Source organism: Colias croceus, chromosome 14, assembly GCF_905220415.1.
Source record: "Colias croceus chromosome 14, ilColCroc2.1".
Taxonomy (NCBI): Eukaryota; Metazoa; Arthropoda; class Insecta; order Lepidoptera; family Pieridae; genus Colias; species Colias croceus.
Window position 1 is genome coordinate 3961249 of NC_059550.1, and position 20051 is coordinate 3981299.

At 31.7% G+C, this 20051-nt stretch overlaps 1 protein-coding gene across 2 annotated transcripts; it reads left to right on the plus strand.

Annotated features, from left to right (window-relative positions):
* Window positions 1-371: 371 nt before the first annotated feature.
* Window positions 372-19711, plus strand: LOC123697196 (hormone-sensitive lipase). Of its 2 annotated transcripts, none has more exons than XM_045643619.1 (16): window positions 372-551; window positions 624-905; window positions 3738-3895; window positions 5522-5708; window positions 6428-6641; window positions 7998-8188; window positions 8769-9015; window positions 9262-9471; window positions 10980-11096; window positions 11472-11621; window positions 12686-12818; window positions 13412-13501; window positions 13713-13808; window positions 15388-15532; window positions 16076-16201; window positions 16619-19711. In XM_045643619.1, the coding sequence occupies exons 2-16, from the start codon at window positions 624-626 to the stop codon at window positions 16718-16720; spliced, it is 2448 nt and encodes an 815-aa protein (XP_045499575.1). In that variant the 5' UTR covers window positions 372-551; the 3' UTR covers window positions 16721-19711. The 2 variants fall into 2 exon arrangements, with proteins under 2 accessions (XP_045499575.1, XP_045499576.1); XM_045643620.1 differs by having other exon boundaries at window positions 12686-12716.
* Window positions 19712-20051: the final 340 nt, after the last annotated feature.

Sequence of the window (20051 nt, forward strand, 5' to 3'; positions counted from 1 at the left end):
GAATATATAATAATTATTGATGTTGTATTTGTTTTTATTCAAATAAAATAACTGAAAATAACATTAAAACATACATAATTAATTGTTTAGTAAGGATCTTACGGATGTAACTAATGAATTAATAGCGATACCGGAATAAGGGAAAGATTCATAAATCATTCCCAAAAATAGATTTTCATAATTTATTATCGTGGCCTCAGTCTATAGTTGTTCTTCTCTCGCATTCTCTCGTCTCCAACTTCTCTCCAACGTTAAAAATAAATTATAGTCTTTCAAATAAAATGTCAAATATTCTAAATACCTCTGTGGACATTGCTTGTGACCACCGAGTTGTCAATTAGAAACTGACTTTGACTTTTCTAGACCTACTCTGTTCCAATCACAATTTTCATGTTTTTATGTTTTTGCTAAGGAACGAACGTATCATCCGTAGGGTCAAAATAATTAAAATTAAAAACTCTTTTTCTTTATCTACGTAGTTTTCTTCACAGTACTTAAAACTATTATCGTTTAGATTAGCATAATGTTATTAATTAGCGAGGATAAAATCTGTAAATAATTTGTAAAATAACATTTTTTGTGCGCTCTTTTTCCCTGTAAATATACGTAAATAATATTTTTAGATGAATCTTAGACTTGTAAATCGTGGGTTTCGGTTTGCGGTGCGAAGTTTGAAAACCATGTCGTTCCCGGATACACCTGCGAAGGCATCAATATGTTGCGAAAACGTAGAAGGAACACCACCAACGTATGCGATGTATGAAGCATTGAAGGAATCTTGCCAAAACAATGCCCAATATTTTCAGCCAGATGAAAGTGAGAATGGACAACGTCTTTATCAGGGTTTCGTGACTCTTATAGACCATATAGAAACTGTGTGGCCGCTCGTCGATCGAGTTAGAAAGGTATTTTGTTATTCAAAATAATTTTAATTAAATTGTATTTTAATAAGAAATTAGCAACCCATAGAAACTATGCCCTAACCATAACTTGTACCTTAAAATGCCACCTTCAATATTTAAATATTTTATATTTATGGAAATCTCACATTTAAATATCTTAATATTAATATAGCTTAACTTAAAATTAACAACTTGTGGAAATTGAACTGGAAATTGTTTCATCAATTACAAAGCTTAAATAATAGTATTCTCAGCATAATTTAATGATTAATAACACTGATATATTCAAATAAATGATTAAGGAAAATACATTTCTGCTTCTACTATATTACAATTTATAATTACATGTGTTAAAATAACACCACCAATCAATCAATAAATTTATGAATAAAATTAATTAGAAAAATAAAATAAAGAGTTGATCTTAGCCCAATATACATACATTTAATCATAGAGCAATGAACCGGAACACCAGCTGTTGGCAGATTGAACACATGTTCCCTCAAATCATGTCATGGGTCATTGAGATTATACATAACAGATAAACATTACACACCTAACCAATATATCCATGCTATAGCATGACTAATAATTTAAAACAAAAATTTGTATTTAAAAAATAAGAGTAAATTTTTTTTATTAAATCAAGCTTACAGTTCTTATTGATACATAAGGCTATGAAGCTATTAAATCAGTAAATAAAGTATAATTTGAGCAAGATGTCCACACTAGAGTTGTGGCCTGTATCATGAGCATCAATACAAAATGAGAAGAAACAAACAATAGCATGGCAAATGAATTGTCATTTAATTAATGTTTTAGGTTTAACAAATGGTTAATTCATGATTTGAACTGTAAAGTTTACATAAAAGCAATTTACTCAGGTCACAAACCTTTTGAGAGAAATGAAATCTGTGCCAAGTAGCAGTAATAGCTGTATTTAGTTATAGCATTATTGCCAAAAATAGGAACTAAACAGCCTTCTTGTAACTAGGTCAGAAAGTGCTTTAACAAGGTTAATGATACTGTTTTAAATATTTTATTTAAATATAACTTTTTGCTAATAACAAAATAATAATAAAAAATACAATTTAACACCTGATTGTAACAGAAGGCTCTTTCAATGTAATGGCCTTGTAATTTATATAAATATCTTTTGAAATCCTCTGCTTTTTATGAAGTCAAAGGCTAAACACTTGGTTTAGTATACTTTACCTTTTTACATTATTATTATTTTTATTAACTCAAACTCAAACTCAAACTCAAACATTTATTTATTCAATTAGACTTCTTCGAGAAGCACTTTTGAAACGTCAATACATATTTTTATCATTTACCACCGATTCGGAAAGCAGTATCTATGGAGAAGAATCGGCAAGAAACTCCATAGTTGCTCTTTTAAATCATTTCAGTATTACAATTTAATTTTACAAAATATGTAAGTAACCGTACGTATATATTATCATAATATGCCAAAGAACTGTCCTGCGGTTCTCACGCGACAACCCTCCATGGGTTTTTATCTTCCATATATTCCTTAATGCTGTAATAGGCTCTCTGAACTAAGACGTTTTTTAAATAATTCTTAAATTTAGCACTACTAAAGTCTTTAATACTATGAGGAATTTTGTTGTAAAAAAGTATACCTTGACCCATAAATGAATTTTTAACTTTAGCTAACCGGTAAAATGGCATTTCAATTTTATTTCTGTTCCTTGTGCCATAACAGTGTCTATCTCCTACTCTTGTGTGTAAGTCTGCGTTTTTGTGTACATATAAAATATTATTAAATATATACTGTGATGGTACAGTGAGGATACCAGTATTCTTAAAGAGATCTCTTAGTGAGTCCCTAGCACGTAAATTATATATAGAGCGTATGGCTCTTTTCTGTAATATAAATATAGTTTCAATATCTGCAGCCCTGCCCCATAGAAGAATTCCATAGGACATAATGCTATGAAAGTAGCTAAAATAAACCAATCTAGCCGTGTCTACATCGGTGAGATGCCTTATTCTTCGAACTGCATATGCAGCTGAACTAAGCTTAGCAGCGGTGGCGGCAACATGGGCCCCCCACTGTAACTTCTCATCTAGTGTCAATCCAAGAAAAACAGTAGAATCCACAGGGTATAATACCTCCCCGTTTAAAATAATATCCCTTTTTACCTTTTTTACATTTGGAAGGATAAATTCTACACAATTTGTTTTTTTTGCATTTAATAATAAATTATTAGCAGTGAACCAATTGGATATGCGTAAAAGAGCAGAGTTTACTTCGTCAACGTTTGAGTCATGTCTATCCACATTAAATATTAATGAGGTATCATCTGCAAACAGTACTATTTCACACATATCCTGCAAATAATAAGGTAGGTCATTAATATATACTAAGAACAAAAACTCTGTTATATGAAAGGCCTAACCATCAGCCAGCCAATTCATGAAATGTATTGTAAACAATATGCATAGACATTATTAATTTAATTAAGAATCTGCAGCCTGCAACATAATATACATAAATTATCTTTTATTTATTTTAATGATGTATTTGATATTTTTATAAATTTATAATTGAATGATTCCAATATGTACAGTTTATTATTGAAGTAATTTTTTGCTTTCTTGGATTACTATTTAGTGTCAGACTTTATGCTTCAATGAATAACTAATAAATAATCATATGATTGTAAAAGAAAATAGTTTATTTCTGCAACCATTTATTTAAATTCTTAGAAGAGGGACCATTAAATCACAAAACTTAGTTGAAACCACACAAATAATATTCATCTTTTGAGTTAAGTATGTTCAATGACTTTCATAATTCTTTTCTAGGTGGCTCCCACATATGATTTTGATGCAAAATCCCCTGGAAATGGATACAGAAGTTTTGTATCGGTGGTTGATTCATGCATCTTACATGGCCTCAAACTTAGTAGGCAAGTTTGTACAGGAAGGGATGCTTTGCTGTTTCGAAAAGGATATTTTGTGAAGTAAGTATATATAACAGATTCTTTATCAGTCTAACAGATCTAAACCCCTATTTAGCCATATAAATAATGAACCTTAAAAAATGGGGTAATTATTAATATAATTGTCCATCTTTTTCATAAAACTCAGGCTGATATTCAATAATTTTTTTTTTCTGATAAACGATTGTATTACATGCTACATGATTATGATGCAAGCTTAAAAGATAAGAACTTCAACCTCTTGATCTCTGAACTAAATTTCGAAATTAAAGATTTTATGGTTGTACCAATAAATAAAATTGACCTATTTGTTAACTAAAAAATAACTGTATGTTAAATATTTTTTAGTTTACTCCACACATAATATTATAAAAAAAAACGTGTGGTCGTAATTATTAAATGCGAGTCAACTAATTTTATTACGGGATTATACGTTCGGTGGCCTTCATAGTCTAGATGCTGCATTATTGTTAAATCGAAAACAATTGTTTTAGCCGAAACATATTTTCACATGGACACTCAATAGGAAATGAACTTCGGCTTGACATTCAAGAGAACACGCAAATAATATGACTTACATGTTAGTTTACAGTTTTTTCTTTTCTTAGATAAAACGTTAATAACTAGCATACATGCTTAAACTTATCGCTTATTTGTAAATTGCATTGTTAGATTGTAATAAATCGTGATATATTCGATTTACATTAAGCACGAATTCGTATTATTGAATAAATGTAAAACAAGATAAAATCACGTATTTAATATATTTTTCTCATATCTATACTAATATTATAAAGCTGAAGAGTTTGTTTGTTTGTTTGAACGCACTAATCTCGGGAAATACTGGTCCGATTTGAAAAATTCTTTCGGTGTTAGATAGCCCATTTATCGAGGAAGGTTATAGGCTATATTTCATCACGCTACGGGCAACAGGAGTGGATCCACGGGGGTGAAACCGCGCGGAGCAGCTAGTATCTAATAAAGTCATGTCTAATAAATCAATATGCGGTAGATTCTTAATATAAACAATGTACATCTCAAACATTAAACCTATATTATCGCTTTGTAGGTAGGTGATAACATACTACAAGTTAAACGATTCAATTAATTGGATAGGTACCTATCAAAATTAAAATTAAAAATTACCATTGAAATTGACTTGTACGATCATTTTAAACACAAAAAAAATGTTCAACCTTCAAACAAAAAAAAAAATACAGATAAACCTAACCTAAGAGCTTAACAACTTTGGATAAAACAAAAGGTGTTAGATATTTTATTCAAAGTTTTTAGGTTCGTTTCGCTTTGACTGCGTAAAAACGTCCAAATGTTCACACAGCCAATGAGAAACATTATGATTGCATTGAAGTATTCTTTAAAATTATTGAACAGCCAAATTAAGAAAAAAAAAATTATTACATAGACTCGGTACACATTTATTCTAAACCTGTTTTTATTCACATAAACCTCTAAGTCTTTTTATTTAAATACAACCTCTTTGAGATTTCAGCTCTTACGATAAGAAAGAAAGCGTATTCCCCCAAAAAATTACAAAGGATCGCAAAAAATCACAAAAAATATGAACCTATTCCAAAAAGAATATTAAATTCGAAAAAAAAAAGCAACAAAACCTCCTCACAATTACAGGGAGGTGGAATCATGCAGTCAACTTCTTGCATCACTGGGTACATGTCTGCAGCATCTCCACACGCTCATATCGTGGGCAGAACCCGGAGATCTGTTCCCCACTGAGCCGCATTCGCCTGAAGAACTGTTCTCGAAGGCTGATACGATCAATCAATACTGCTTTTATGGAAGATGCCTTGGTTTTCAGGTATGAAATGTTATGAAGAAATTATTTTCTGTAAATATAAAGATGTAGGATTAATTATTACATGTGTTTTGTTACCTTTTTTTTGTTATTCTATGATAACTTTTAAGTGTATTTGTGTAAATGTAATTTTAATTGTACCAAATTATATTATATTCTATAATAATTTGGTTCGATTAATATACAGATATATGGCCTTATCAAACAATTTAATTCGTATAACGTTTAATGTTTATACATAATTAACTAATAACGTATCATTATGAAATGTTTTTAAAACAAAAATGCAAAATAATTGTAATTAACCAGCATTTCAAGTCTCACGGCTTTCCAGATACGCATTGACACTAGTAATATCTGCTTTAAAATCCATTATAAATGTTCATTGTTTGTATCTTAATATGTTTTTTAAATTTTAATGTACAAACACAATTTTCAATTTTATTTAAATTAAGATAAGAGTACAGATCGTTAATTAAGAGATCGAGGTTTTAATTCATTAAAATCTGCTAATTTTAATGAAATTATTAAGCAAAGACTTTTATTCTTTCATGAAAAAAAATCTTTTTTTTTACCTTTGTTGCTAAAAAAATTAAATTTAATTGTTACCATTTTGAAAACTTTACAACGAGCGTACTTAGTTCCTACGAAAATAATAAAAAAAATGTTCCATTACATCGATATATCTTTCAAGAACCTCACAAAAAAAACTCACATTTCAGTTCGCACCATCAATACGTGGTATCCTCAAAGGTATATCAATATGTATGGCGGGTTTCTCAGAAGCATATTACAGTCAAGGGAACCTCATCAGTTCGGTGTGGACTGGAGGCCAGTACTTAATAGACCCTGAGTTGAGGGCTCGGAGGATCGTCAATATATCGCAGTCGGCTAGTGTCGAGTTTTGTAAAGCGTTCTGGTTTTTGACTGAAAGTGGTGAGTATTGATTGGAAATTAATTTTAAATTTTGTTTAGGTACTTATATAATTATTAATTAAGTTTAAGTTTAGAAAAGGTTGACGTACCCTGCATAGATACGAGAAAACATCCCGTCTTTATCTTTTAAATAAATTACCGTGTTTTTAATTAATTTTATTTGCTCGCTCGTGAAGTTATCGACACTAGTATGTTAAACATTAATAAGGTATCGTTTGTAATATTGCCCTTCAAAAAAGTGCGTTATCGTAATTACAGATAAAGAAATAATAAATATAAAAAAAATATATCTTGATATAAAAAATAAAGCAAATAATACTTGTAATAATATATTATTCCGTCTTCAATGCCATAGACAAAAAATAAATATAATTTGAATTGTTTCTTGTGGAAACAACCTTTTGCTTTCCAAAGTTTCCTTACTCCGACCTTTGTCTCAAAGTGAAATACCATGAATTATTATGTTTTAATTAGAAACTTTTTGCTCATACACTTATGTAAGCCTCATATTACAATGTATCGGAATATCTTATATTCATTAGAAAGTTTAAATAATGTTTAATTACTTAACTAATTTTATCATCTAATTAATAAGACACGTGCACCCATTACTCTCCAATTATTCTCAGCTGTATTCGCAAATTACGTTTTAATATATCAATAAATTGATAACGGAATTATGCATCAATTGTAGCTAAATGTGTACCTAAATAATATAACCGTTATAATGACGCAATGTTATTGAATGTTATCGGCGTATTTTAATTTAATTATAACACTTGAAAATACTCTTAGTTAAAATTATTAAAAAAAAAGGTAAGTAAAAGTCAAAAATTTAATTATAATCTACCTTTCGATTTAGAAAAACCCCTTCATCGTTTTTCGATCCTCAAAGAGCAACCTCTCTTAAATCATTTCAGTATAACAATTTAATTTTACAAAATATGTAACGGCTAATATTATCATAATATGCCAAAGAATTCTATCCTATGTCTTTTCTCAGGTTTTAAACTATATTTATAACAAATTTCATACAAATTGGTTCAATGCGTTTATACCAGACAGACAGACAAACCAACAGACAGACAAATAGGCAGATAGAGATAGTATCTTGATAATATTAGTAGGGATATCAGTCTTAGATCAGACGTGATTCCGATACATCACACACATCACCTCAAAACCTCATACCCAGATATCAGCATCTCATCGCTTTCTTACATTTATTAACGCCCAGATAAATGCAAAAATAAACAACCAATTATAAAAACATATCTCTTATTTATTATGCAAACCTGGCGCAATTTATAAAGCATTAAACAAACAACTAACAAAAACAAATGCATTTGTTTTCAGAAATAATGCGTCGAGTGCCAAGTTTAATGTCCACTACAGTGGCTGTGAATAAATTGATAACTATAACACCCGTACCAATAGTTGTTACGACGCTTGAGGGAAAAGAGAAGACGATCCTACCTCCTAACTCACATATAGGCTTGCATGACCTTAATGTACGGCTTATAAGTGTTAATAAGAGGAATGGGATGGTGAGTTTAATTTTTCAGTAGGTAGTAGTAATGTCTAAGAAAAAAATTGTTCAATGTATAAAACTCTTTATTGAAAGGCGATCAATTGTAATTACAGAAAAGAACTGACCTTATTTTATATAATTTATTCTAGATAACATTGTCAAATACAATAAAAAAAAACTAAAACGAAAGTTAGATAACAGAAATAACAATGTTCTCGTTATTTTTTTCTCACTTCGATACAGTTAACATTTATTTCTCATTAACATAGACACAAAGAGCACCTATAAATACCTAAAAAACCGGCTGCTAACTAAGGCTTCTCAAAATTATCCCTAACGATTTCCCTCTCTTTTATATCCTTCTCCTTTCCTGAGGACAGCAACACATCCACTACCCAGTGGAGTGGATGCTTATGGGCGGCGTGTATCGCTTAACACCAGGCGACGCGTCTGCTCGTTTGCTATCCTATAGCATAAAAAAAACCATACACATTCCCAATATTTCCAAATTCGTAACAAAACATTATTGCTAGTAATTTCTATATTATATATAGCATAAACTATAAATTTATAAATTTTTTTTAAATCTTTAACAGACAGGTGAAACCTCTACCCTACCGCCGTCAGATGGCGTAATGTTCCACTGTCATGGCGGCGGTTTTGTAGCGCAAAGCTCGAAATCGCACGAAGGATACCTCCGAGATTGGGCTGCAAAGCTAAATATACCGATATTATCCGTGGACTATAGTTTGGCGCCACAAGCACCATTCCCGAGGGCGTTGGAGGAAGTTTTCTTTGCGTATTGCTGGATGTTGAACAATTTGAAAGAGATTGGGACTACGGGTAAAGAATTTCTCTAAGTTTTAGGGTCATATACACCAGGGTCAAAACTATCTATAATTATTGTTCTTCCGAAAAGTTTTAAATTATTTATTTTCATTTTAGTCAGTACATACATTTTTTATTAATAAAGTACATACATCACAAACATTCTTTCTCGATAATTCACAAAAAACTGGAATTCATTTCTTGAATAATTCTTCAATACAAGATAAATAAACCATTAAAACAGTTATAATTTCAACACAGGTAAAAGAATAATATTCGCGGGCGATTCAGCGGGTGCAAACCTGTTAGCTGGTTGTACACTGAAGATTCTAGAAAGCGGTATTCGCTTACAAGATGGTCTGTTTATGGCATATGCTCCACTTTTAGTGAGCTTCATACCGAGCCCATCAAGGCTACTATGTCTAATGGACCCTTTGCTGCCGTTTGGTTTTATGATGAGGTGCTTGAAAGGTATACAGTGTTTTACTGCTCTCTATAAAACATTTTTAAAAAGAGTTACCATTATATATTTTTAACTTATATCAGGACGTGTTTATTCTGGAACATAAATTTGTCAATAAATTACAGTACTCCAAAGGTAATAATGCGCATAGAAATCTTCGTCACTGTTCGGCAACTGTCATATTCTCGGAGCGTCCGAAGATGATATCTATATAGAGCGGTTAATGCATTTTCTTCGTGCATAATTTAGTCAAATTATAATATGTTTTGTGCTAAAAGAGATTAATATGTATTTGTAGGTAAGTAACGATTTTGTTTCGATAATTCCTTGTAAGTAAATAGCGAGTATAACCCCACGATTGCGAATATATTATCTTTGTTGGATTGATTTACTTGGAAAATTTTATAGTACTTTTAAAGTGTCTTACTGAAGCTGGTGTAATGATGGAAGAAAAGAAGGTTAAAATATGTATGGTTTTCAATAAAATAAGTAGATATGGTTTGGTAGAAAGTATGGTTTTCAAACACAGGTTTATATTATTTAAACCATATATGTAAATCTTATCATTAAAATCTCAGTTCAAAAGTATTTACAGTACTGATCATTCTTCAATATTATGACAATTACAAAAAAAATAAAAACAATCAAAATCAGGGATTATCTTTATTTCTGACATTTTAGATACATCGGAACTCTTCTTCATTTTCACTTTCCCTACTGCCATCACCTGTGTAAATCATTTCATCGATTAATTCAACTCACCTTTAAAAACAAAACCAAGGAGGGAACGTAATAGTGCAGCTCTATATAATTCCACACAGAGAGAACACGTGCAGTCACCACCAAAATTTAAAGACAACTGACGGATTTTTGAGTTTTTTTGACTGACAGGCTACCGTCACCTACCGCCCGATTTGTTTTTGATTGTGTATGACCGTGAATTGACTTCTATTTCTTTTGAACAAGGTGTAAAATGCAAGTTCGTTGTTTAGGGCTCTTACGATTCAATGATTCGAGTGTCTTCGGAAATACGACAATTAGCGAAGATTTGCATGCGCATTATTAATTTTGGATTACTGTACCTTGTTTTCAGAAAAGCTTTTGAACAACTTTTGACTTTCCCTAAATGCCAGAAATAATTATAAGTGACATAATACATATTACCTGATTTCCTTTAATATTTTTTTTGTGTAAATATAACATATATTTAACAGTCCTCGCAATCGTTTTAAATCCAATGTAATTAAAATATTATCAAACGTACCTAACACATTTTAATCATTCACACACACACACATACATACACACAAACACACCCAAACGCACTCACCCACACACACAACTCACCACTCTTTAATAAGTTACTGTTTTAATTAATATACATATAATTAATAATAATTGTAAAACTCGTAATTGGCGTATTGTATCATAGATATAAGTAGATTAAGTCAAACTGTAAGCTGTGTAGTTTTCGAATAAATAAATAAATAAATAAAAATAAAAATTCGGTTTGCAGCATACGCAAGTCCAAATTCAAAAGGCAAGGAAGACAAGCGGGGAAACAAAGAATTGACGTCATCAAACGTCACGACACCCGACGGCAACGGATTTCTGAAAGTCAGCGCTTCACAAGGTAGCTTATATTAATTATTAACATAATATACAAGGTCTACTAACGTCGGTGTACTAAGCTGAAAGGGACTTATAGTTTCGAATACACTGATTACGTAAAAAAATATGATAAAATCCAGACGCAATTTTCTTAGATGAACAAAACTCTCTACCCTCTCTCTCTAACTGGCAAGCCACCTACCATTGTCCGTCTTTTATGTTTTATCAGTTATTTCTTTTGTTAATATGTAATTTTTTTTATAATGTTACGTAGATTTTGTCCGTGAATCTGTTTGTGTTATTGAGTTATTGTGTGTTTATGTCACGCAAAATAGGCGCTTGTCGTCGATTTGCGGAGACATACCCGTTATTATGATTATGTGTTTGTTACTTCCAGAGGGTATAAGCGAAGGGCCATCCTCGTTCGAAGAGGTATCGCCGTCGGACCTGGCGGAGCTGCAAGCGCACAAGTCGGGCAGCGAGCGGCGCCAGTCCTCGGACACCACCATCAGTGCTGCCTCGCTGCAGAGCGAGCACACCGCCACCGGTATACATAAACAAATACATATTTATATACAGGGTTACTTGTAAAACACCAGCAACCTCGCAGGACAAGATAGCTAACATCATAAGCAACAACATTTGTTTTACGACTTTTGATAATTTGTTAGATTTTATTTTCATACGAAAATAAATATTCATTTAATTTTCCGTTTGAATATTATAAACTCTACGCGCATCCCAAAAATTACGTAAACAAGAAGCGAACGAGAGGGGAAGGTAGGGATGGAGCGGCGCTAGCGCCTTTGAACTTGACCGCGCGTCGTCCTTTCGATAATGAATAGAACATAGACTTACAAATGTTAGGAGAGTACAATAAAAGCTTAAAAAATCGTTTAAAAATAATTTATTGCGTTATGCCAATAGTCGTAGAACAATGTTGTTACTTTTGATGTTAGCTATCTTGTCCTGCGAGGTTGCTGGTGTTTTACAAGTAACCCAGTATATTGAAGTTATACTTCTTTTGGCGCGATGGAGAAAAATGAGGAGAGTGAATTTTTACGATACACGCGCACACCGACACCAAAATTTAATAGCATGAAGTTAGTTCTAGGTGATATGAAAATTGATAACTATGTTCAAGCTGTATATTCTAGTATATTTTCCATACTCCAAAGAAGTATATCTTCTAACGCGTGTAAAGTACACACACTCTTCTTTTTTATTTCATTAATTCATTGATTTATTCAGGCAACATACACCCCCAATTTTGTATTTACATAATTTCAATTAAACAAAATAAAGTACATTTATTCAATGTACGTACGTACGTACGTACGCACATATGCGTGCAAACATAACCATCAAGGGCGTACAAACACAAATCGTATAAACGTGCGTTGTGTGCTTTGTGTTGTCATATTTACAAGCATTAACACACACGCAATCTAGCTTTGAAAATCAACGTAGATGGTAAATAAAATTGACGTAACAACTGCACACATGCTCACAAACATGCTCGCGCGCATGCGTAATCGCAAAACCTGGTTTTAAAAGTTGCTGTAAATAGTGTACAAATTGAATAATAAAAGAGAATTGTATTATTTTCAGGTGTCAGCCCAACGGAGGACAAGTCACAACAGTACGTATCAGACTTTCTTGACCGGTACGTGTTCGACAGCGACACAGATAGCGAGGGGCGGCGCTTCCCAATCGTGAAGCCGAACGATCGCAATTCGTTAAGGTACCTGTTGCTAGGCAACGCGCTTGAGCTTGCACGTTGCTAGGCAACATCAACTCGCCCGTGTGCGGCTCCGTGAACAAGCTTCGACGTTGCTAGGCAACGCGCACGCACTCGCACGTTGCCACGCAACACGCACGGGCTTGGGCGTTGCTAGGCAACGTACACGAGCGCTGTCGGCTGTATATAATGTGTATGTCGGTGTAGTTGTGTGAGTATCTGTTTAATGTGTGGGTACCTATACGGTGACGTAGTCATAATGTAAATAAAATATTAAATTGTATGACGACTTGCTAGTGATGTTAGTGTGGACTGAGGAATATGTAAAAATTAAAATAATAATACAATAGTGTGTAATTGTTTTAAACTTAACTACGAATTTGAAGTAACCTTCCTGTAAATATGTAATTTTAACATAAATTGGTATTTATGCATTTTGTAAATAACATCGTAGATTTAGATATGTAATTATAATAAGCATGTAATAATGGTGTATAAAATAGTGTAAAAAATAATAAACCAAGCACTAACCTTTTACTAATACAAATTAAAACGAAGAAAATATTTTTTTAATGTAATCTATTTAATTTTATCAGAGATGGTGAATCTGAGGCGTCTACTTTAGTCGCAGAACCACCCTTAATAGTTGACGCCGATGGAAAAGATAAGAAGAGAATAAAGTCACGGTAAATATATATTTTTTATTTAAAAAGAATTAATCTCGTTAGGTACATTTTCATATAAAAAAAATTCATGCATAAAATTGAGTTTTTTTTTTAATATAACACAAATGTTAATGTTAACAAAATTTTGATGTGTTTGTGAGGCACAGCTAGTTTAAATAAATTATTCTGTATTAATATTAATATTAATAAATAATTCCAATAAATTTAAAAGGATAAGCGAAGCAGCGACCGGTATAATGGGTGCGATGTCGTCAGGGTTTGCTTATATGACTGATTCTAATTCCATCATTGGGCCTACACAGGAAGAGTAAGTAGTATAACTGTAATATTATATACCAAATTTAATGTATGTAATAGTATATACTGACTAAATTTATGTGTTTTTTGTTTCATAGTAAGCATTTGTTTTTTTGTCCATAGAATGCGTTCGATACACAAATAAAATTACATATACAGGGTTACTTGTAAAACACCAGCAACCTCGCATGTATATATTAGATAGGGAGGCGAAGAGGGGAATTTTCTGCAATACTCGAGCGTGGCAATTTAAGATATGAGAGATACCTTAGACCTAATAGAACAACCTTGTTAACTATTTAGCTCTTTAAGTAGTGACGCGCGCCCAGGATAGACGATCAGATTAGTAAAAAAAAATCGATAGTCTGAAATACTCGAGCGCGTCAGATTAAGATATTGGGGGTTGATTTTAGTGTTTTAAGACTAAATTTAACTAATCTGACGATAAGTCCTTGACGCCGCCAAGTTATAGGGTCGCGAACTTGTAAAAAAAAAAACGTTAATCCGGCATTCTCGAGCGCGATTGTTTTTATTTTTGTTTTGAAGAATATAATCTAAAACTTACTAAAAATACAAAATCTGCCGGTTTCCGCGTGACCGGAAGTCTGGAGGAGCCATTTCGTCTTCCGAAAAACGCGTTGCAGTATATAAGTCGCGAACGATACATTTTACAAAAAAAAAAGTTTTAATAAACAAAAAAGGTAATTTTATTTTACACAAAAAAGGTCTCTTTACATTTTTGTCCAAAGTTAAAACTTTTTGACTTGAAGCATCATAAAAACTCAAACTCCCGGTTTTTTTAGTATATCTCGAAAACTGAGGGTGTTAAGAAAAATTGATATGAAATAACGATGATTAAAAAAAAGAAACTCTCAACCTTTTTCGGTCAGTTTAAGAGAACCCACCAACATTTTTGTCAGATTAAGAAAATATGCTTTCAGGAGACCGAGATAAACCTCCCCTATGAAAATCTGACGCGCTCGAGTATTTCAAAAGGACTTTTTTTTCTGCATTTTCAAAAATTCATCGTAACTTATCGTCACGCCGAAATCGTCAGTTTTTTTAAGGGGAGCTTCCTTGGGGCCTACTTAACACCCCTTCCGAAAATCTGACGCGCTCGTGTAAATTTTTTTTTTGTGCATTTTTGACGAATTAATATGCCTAGCCCCACCACGCAAACCGGCAGATTAGTATACCGTTGTTATCAGAGGCACTTGGGGCATACGTAGTATGAATATCTGACGCGCTCGAGAATGCCCAAGTAACTATTTTTTTTTACATTTTTGAAAATCCGTACACGCCAAACCCACCGCTAAAATGGTTTTTACCATAGAAGCTTTTCTTTTCGAAATTATTTTATCTATCGATTTTGATAAGTTCGACGGCGCCGTTTAATTACGCCATTTAGCTACCTCGCCTCCCTATCTATATGTATAAATAGAAAAAAGAAATTAAAATTATCTGTCACAAAATAAAATAATTATCTCGATCTTTATTTATCTCGATTATCTTTCATTACATACAGCAGAAATGAGTAACTCAAAACTATAAAGTCTTCTGTGTTAATAATATAGAAGCATTATTTCCAGAATGGCGGAACGTACAAATCTAGATTCACTTATAGCTCGCAGTCCATCTGATGAGTTCATGTTCTCAGTACCAAGGGATCCCTTGCTATCTCCGTACTGGGCCGATGACAAATTGCTCAAACAGTTCCCGCGTTTGAGGATATTGGTGAGTTAATAAAGTTTTGCTAAGGGGAAATTAGTAATTATTGGAAGGCATTCTAAATATGCAAAAATTTAAATAATAATACATAGTGTCTAAATACCACAAAGTCGCGGGTAACAGAACTTACAAAAATACTATTTTGTGTATTGTTATATTTTTGAAGTTATTTTATTAAAGTAAAGAAAGAAACTACACTATATTATTAGGGACTAATAATGAAACCACTTTCAAATCTATGTTTGAATCATATATTTCAAAATTTGTGTCTTATTTTAGCTACATCATTAAATTATACTATAACTAGTGGTCCGCCCCGGCTTCGCCCGTGGTACATATTTCGCAATAGCATATAGCCTATGCCTATGCAATAGAAGGTAGCCTATGTCCTTTCTCGGGTATCAAATTTCTCCATACTAAATTTCATGCAAATTGGTTCAGTAGTTTAGGCGTGATTGAGTAACAGACAGACAGACAGAGTTACTTTCGCATTTATAATATTAGTATGGATTACTTTAATTGATATATTGTTTTTGATAAATTCCACAGACCGTACACATGGATCCGTGCCTGGATGATTGTGTGATGTTTGCCAAAAAGCTGAAGCGTTTAGGAAATGAAGTAGACATTGATGTATTGGAGGGACTTCCACATGGATTCCTTAATTTATCATTGGTGAGTGTTATCAATGCTACATAGTATAAAACAAAGTCGCTTTCTCTGTCCCTGTGTTCCTATGTATGCTTAAATCTTTAAATTTTGATTTTGATGCGTTTTTTTTTAAATAGAGAGAGTGATTCAAGAAATTAGTATATAATTTATTAGGTTAGGTCTCGAGCGGAAAGCAAGTAAATTATATTTAGTTCTTTAATTAGTGATTTTGGCCGTCAGACACAGATAAAGTTAAAGTAGTGTTCATATTATTTGTCTTGAAAGTTGCAAGAACATTGATAAATTTAATCCATAATGTGACATAAACTAAACAGTTTATTATCACTTTTGTTTTTAATTTAACGCTAAAAAGAAATAAGGATTTGCTTTCTTAGCTACCTACATAAAGTTGCAAATAAAAATTTAACTTTCTTTCAACAGATGGCCAAAGAAGCGAACGACGCATCACTGAAGTGCATAGAAAGAATTAAACAGTTACTCGACTTGGAAAACGCATCGGGCCCCGAAAACAACGATTTATGAATTCACGAGTTACGTGCTATAAATAAATTGCTAGGTTTTTGCCAATCTCATTTATAAAGAAAATAATATGAGATAAATATGGGAGCAAGTATATAGTCCCGCAAAGAATAAAAAAGTAGTAATATTTTTCAATTTTAGTTTCAATCGTCAAGCGACACTGCTAATGGCGCGAAATGTCATTGTCAAAATTTGTTATGTCAATCTTTGATGTCAATATTAATCACAGAAGAATATTTTTATTTTATGTAGATAATAAATCAATTTATTTACATAAATAATTATCAAAATATGGCCTCTTGACCATAGGTACATAATTTTATTCTACAATTATTAGGGGTTCTTAATAAAATCATTTTGAAAGTGAGTAAATAATATTTATAGAAAAGGACCAGGGTGTAAGTATTTGAAGGAGAACCGTATTTCTTATATGAATAGGTCCAATAGGGACTTAGTTGTGACGTCACTTTGTTGCTGTGCAATTAGCATTTATTATTGTAATTTTATTTCACATTGTAGTTGGTAGTTTCGCATTTTGAAAGATAAAGGCTCTTTTGTTATATTTATTTTTACATCACAATAATTATTTTAGTGTAGATTGCATTCATCACACATTTTGACCATTCCATATTATGATAAGTACCTATACATAATTGAAATTAGCTTGAAATTCAATACTCCGTCCTTTTATTGCGTCTTGATTATGAAAATAGTGAATTTATTTAACTATGCTAAAATATGAACACCAAAAATATATTAATTTTCGATGATTATTTTTCTTTACATATTTTTTATATTTGTGATATTTTATGCCAAACTGTAATTTTATTAAAGAAAATGTACAATCTGATAAATTATGAAATATTTACTGTTTATTACCAAACCCCATATTGAGCTATGTTTATTATTCTTTTGAATACAATGTTAATTTTTTAAGCTATTGCATAGCTTCTATCGCGGGCCTTGAGCGCGGGGACCGAATCGAAAAATTCCGTAACGAAAAAACCTCACGCTCACCACACCGACGGGCGGAGGTGTGGCTTGAAGGTAATAGCATGCAGTAGCTTTTTTATTTGGTGGTTTGATCTTATAAAATGACTCGAATATATAAATAAATAATGAATATAATATAATATTATTGCTGTATCGTTCTCACTTACCATAAATCTCTCTCTGTGAAAGTGAAATAGCGCAGGAAGATAGTTTCTTAATTCTTTATTGCTCGGGATTTCATAAGAAATGTAACTAAGCTGCTCTTCATTAGGAGACATTTATTTCAAATTAATAACACTACATGTAGTTGATTTAGTTATTAGCATAGTTAGAATGTTCCTGTATCTTTCAAAATGCATCACATTTAGTGTAGAATTAAAATGCCAAAATACAGTATTTGGCGTATCACAGTACATATTATGCTTTAAAAGTAAAACTTGTGTTCATAGTGAACATTTCTTATATAGTTATTTAGTGTTGTTCATTGTTGTTTCCGTTAAATTTTATTCTTATATATACTGTAGAGAATTGTAATTATACTTTCATGCTAGAATTGATGTGCTGTAAAGTGTAACCTTTATAGATTTAGGTGCAATAGATATCTACTGACATACGGCTTAAACATTCCACTACTATCACTATCATGGCAAAAATGTATCTAGCACAATATTTGATCTTATCTATTTATTGTATATTATAGAATGTTTCAATTTGTTTCATATTTATTAAACTTAACTTAGGAATGAAAGTTAATACCTAATATTTAATATTATAATAAAAAAGATTAAAAAATAGATGTGTTATACAATATATTTAGAGATGTCTGTGATAGAAAAAATGCTTTGTAAAAGCAGACAGTATTCTAAAGAGAAAGTGCTTGTTTAGTGTACTTATGTGTGATGGACTGAGAAACTTAATTATGTATTAAGTAAATGTAATGTTATATACTCTCAAAAAAGTTCTAACAGCTTATAAATTAGGGAAGTACTTGTTTGCTCACATCACATATGCTCGTCATTCACAAATAAACTTAAATCTAGCGATCTGAATTAAAAAAAAATTGATTTATATTATGAATTAATATTCTCGAATATTGTGTGATTGAATGGTGGAGGGGGCACATAATCACATACCTGCAATCCAAGATGAGTTCTTATTAAAAATCTTTACTTTTATTTTTATATTTATTAATCAACAATTAAACCAAAGGCAAAATACTAGTATTTAAAAAAATACATTAATTATAAATACCCAAGAAATAAGATATGGCATAGGTAATTCATAGGACCTATACCATCAATTTTTTTCCTGAAAACCTACTGTTACTTTTAGTACAACTTACGCAGAGAAGTTATTTGGAATATATCTAAAAGATTTCGCTGGTTTTTAAATACTTGAAAATGCACTGTATTTATATCTCCTTTAATACCCTGTGGTTTACTTGTTAGAACAAAATGTAGGTATATCATACCTTTAAGGACCGTTGAACAAACCATTATGTATGTACAATTATTATTTTAATATATTATTTTATATTGTGTGACCATTTCTTTATTAAACTACTAAGTAATTTTATTAAATTATAATTATCATTCTTGTTGTTGGCCTTTATTGTATAGGTTTTAATAAAAGGTCAGTACAGACTTGGAGCATTTATTAGGATTAGCTACCTATATGATATATCCTATTGCCACACCCTATATTTGCTCATTTAGATCATAATATATGAATTATGTAAGTATATCCAAATTTATGAATATTATTGTATGGGTGATTCTTCTCATAAATTATTTTTTAGTATATTTACATTCAATGCTCCTTGTCTTGTACTATATTTGCATCACAGATTTAAGAAATAAGTACAATCTAATTGTTGTTTTGGTTTTGTTCTATGATAAAACAATTATGGTTTAAATGTTGTAATTTGATGTTGTTTTATATTTGCAGAAGACTAGATAATATGTCTTTAATTTTAATAAAGAAATTAAATAAATAATTAAATTTTATTCTTTTATTTCGCGTATCTACAGCATCCTTTTAGATTGGCTAATCACGTACCTAATAGCAGGGGCAATATTGGAATTGGTTCCTTAATAATTGTGATGTGTATAGGCAAGAAGGGGCAATTTAGAGAACATCTAAAATTGCTCCGACGGCCGACCAACCGAGATCACCGACCGACCAACCAGATGTACCAATATCGCCTCTGCAGCTGCGGCAGGTACGTGAGTAGCCGGCATAACAACTATTTGTTTAACTACAACTAGCTTGGTCCCGAAGCTTCACTAGCATGGTATATGTCCGGATAAAAAGTAGCCCATGTGCTTATTCTATGTATAAA

Bases quoted from the DNA above. Each gene is read 5' to 3' on its own strand.
- LOC123697196 (XM_045643619.1), top strand. From the start codon at position 624: ATGAATCTTAGACTTGTAAATCGTGGGTTTCGGTTTGCGGTGCGAAGT. The intron at 6,642-7,997 runs GTGAGTATTGAT...ATTTGTTTTCAG, and splicing joins CTGGTTTTTGACTGAAAGTG to AAATAATGCGTCGAGTGCCA. The intron at 11,097-11,471 runs GTAGCTTATATT...TGTTACTTCCAG, and splicing joins GAAAGTCAGCGCTTCACAAG to AGGGTATAAGCGAAGGGCCA.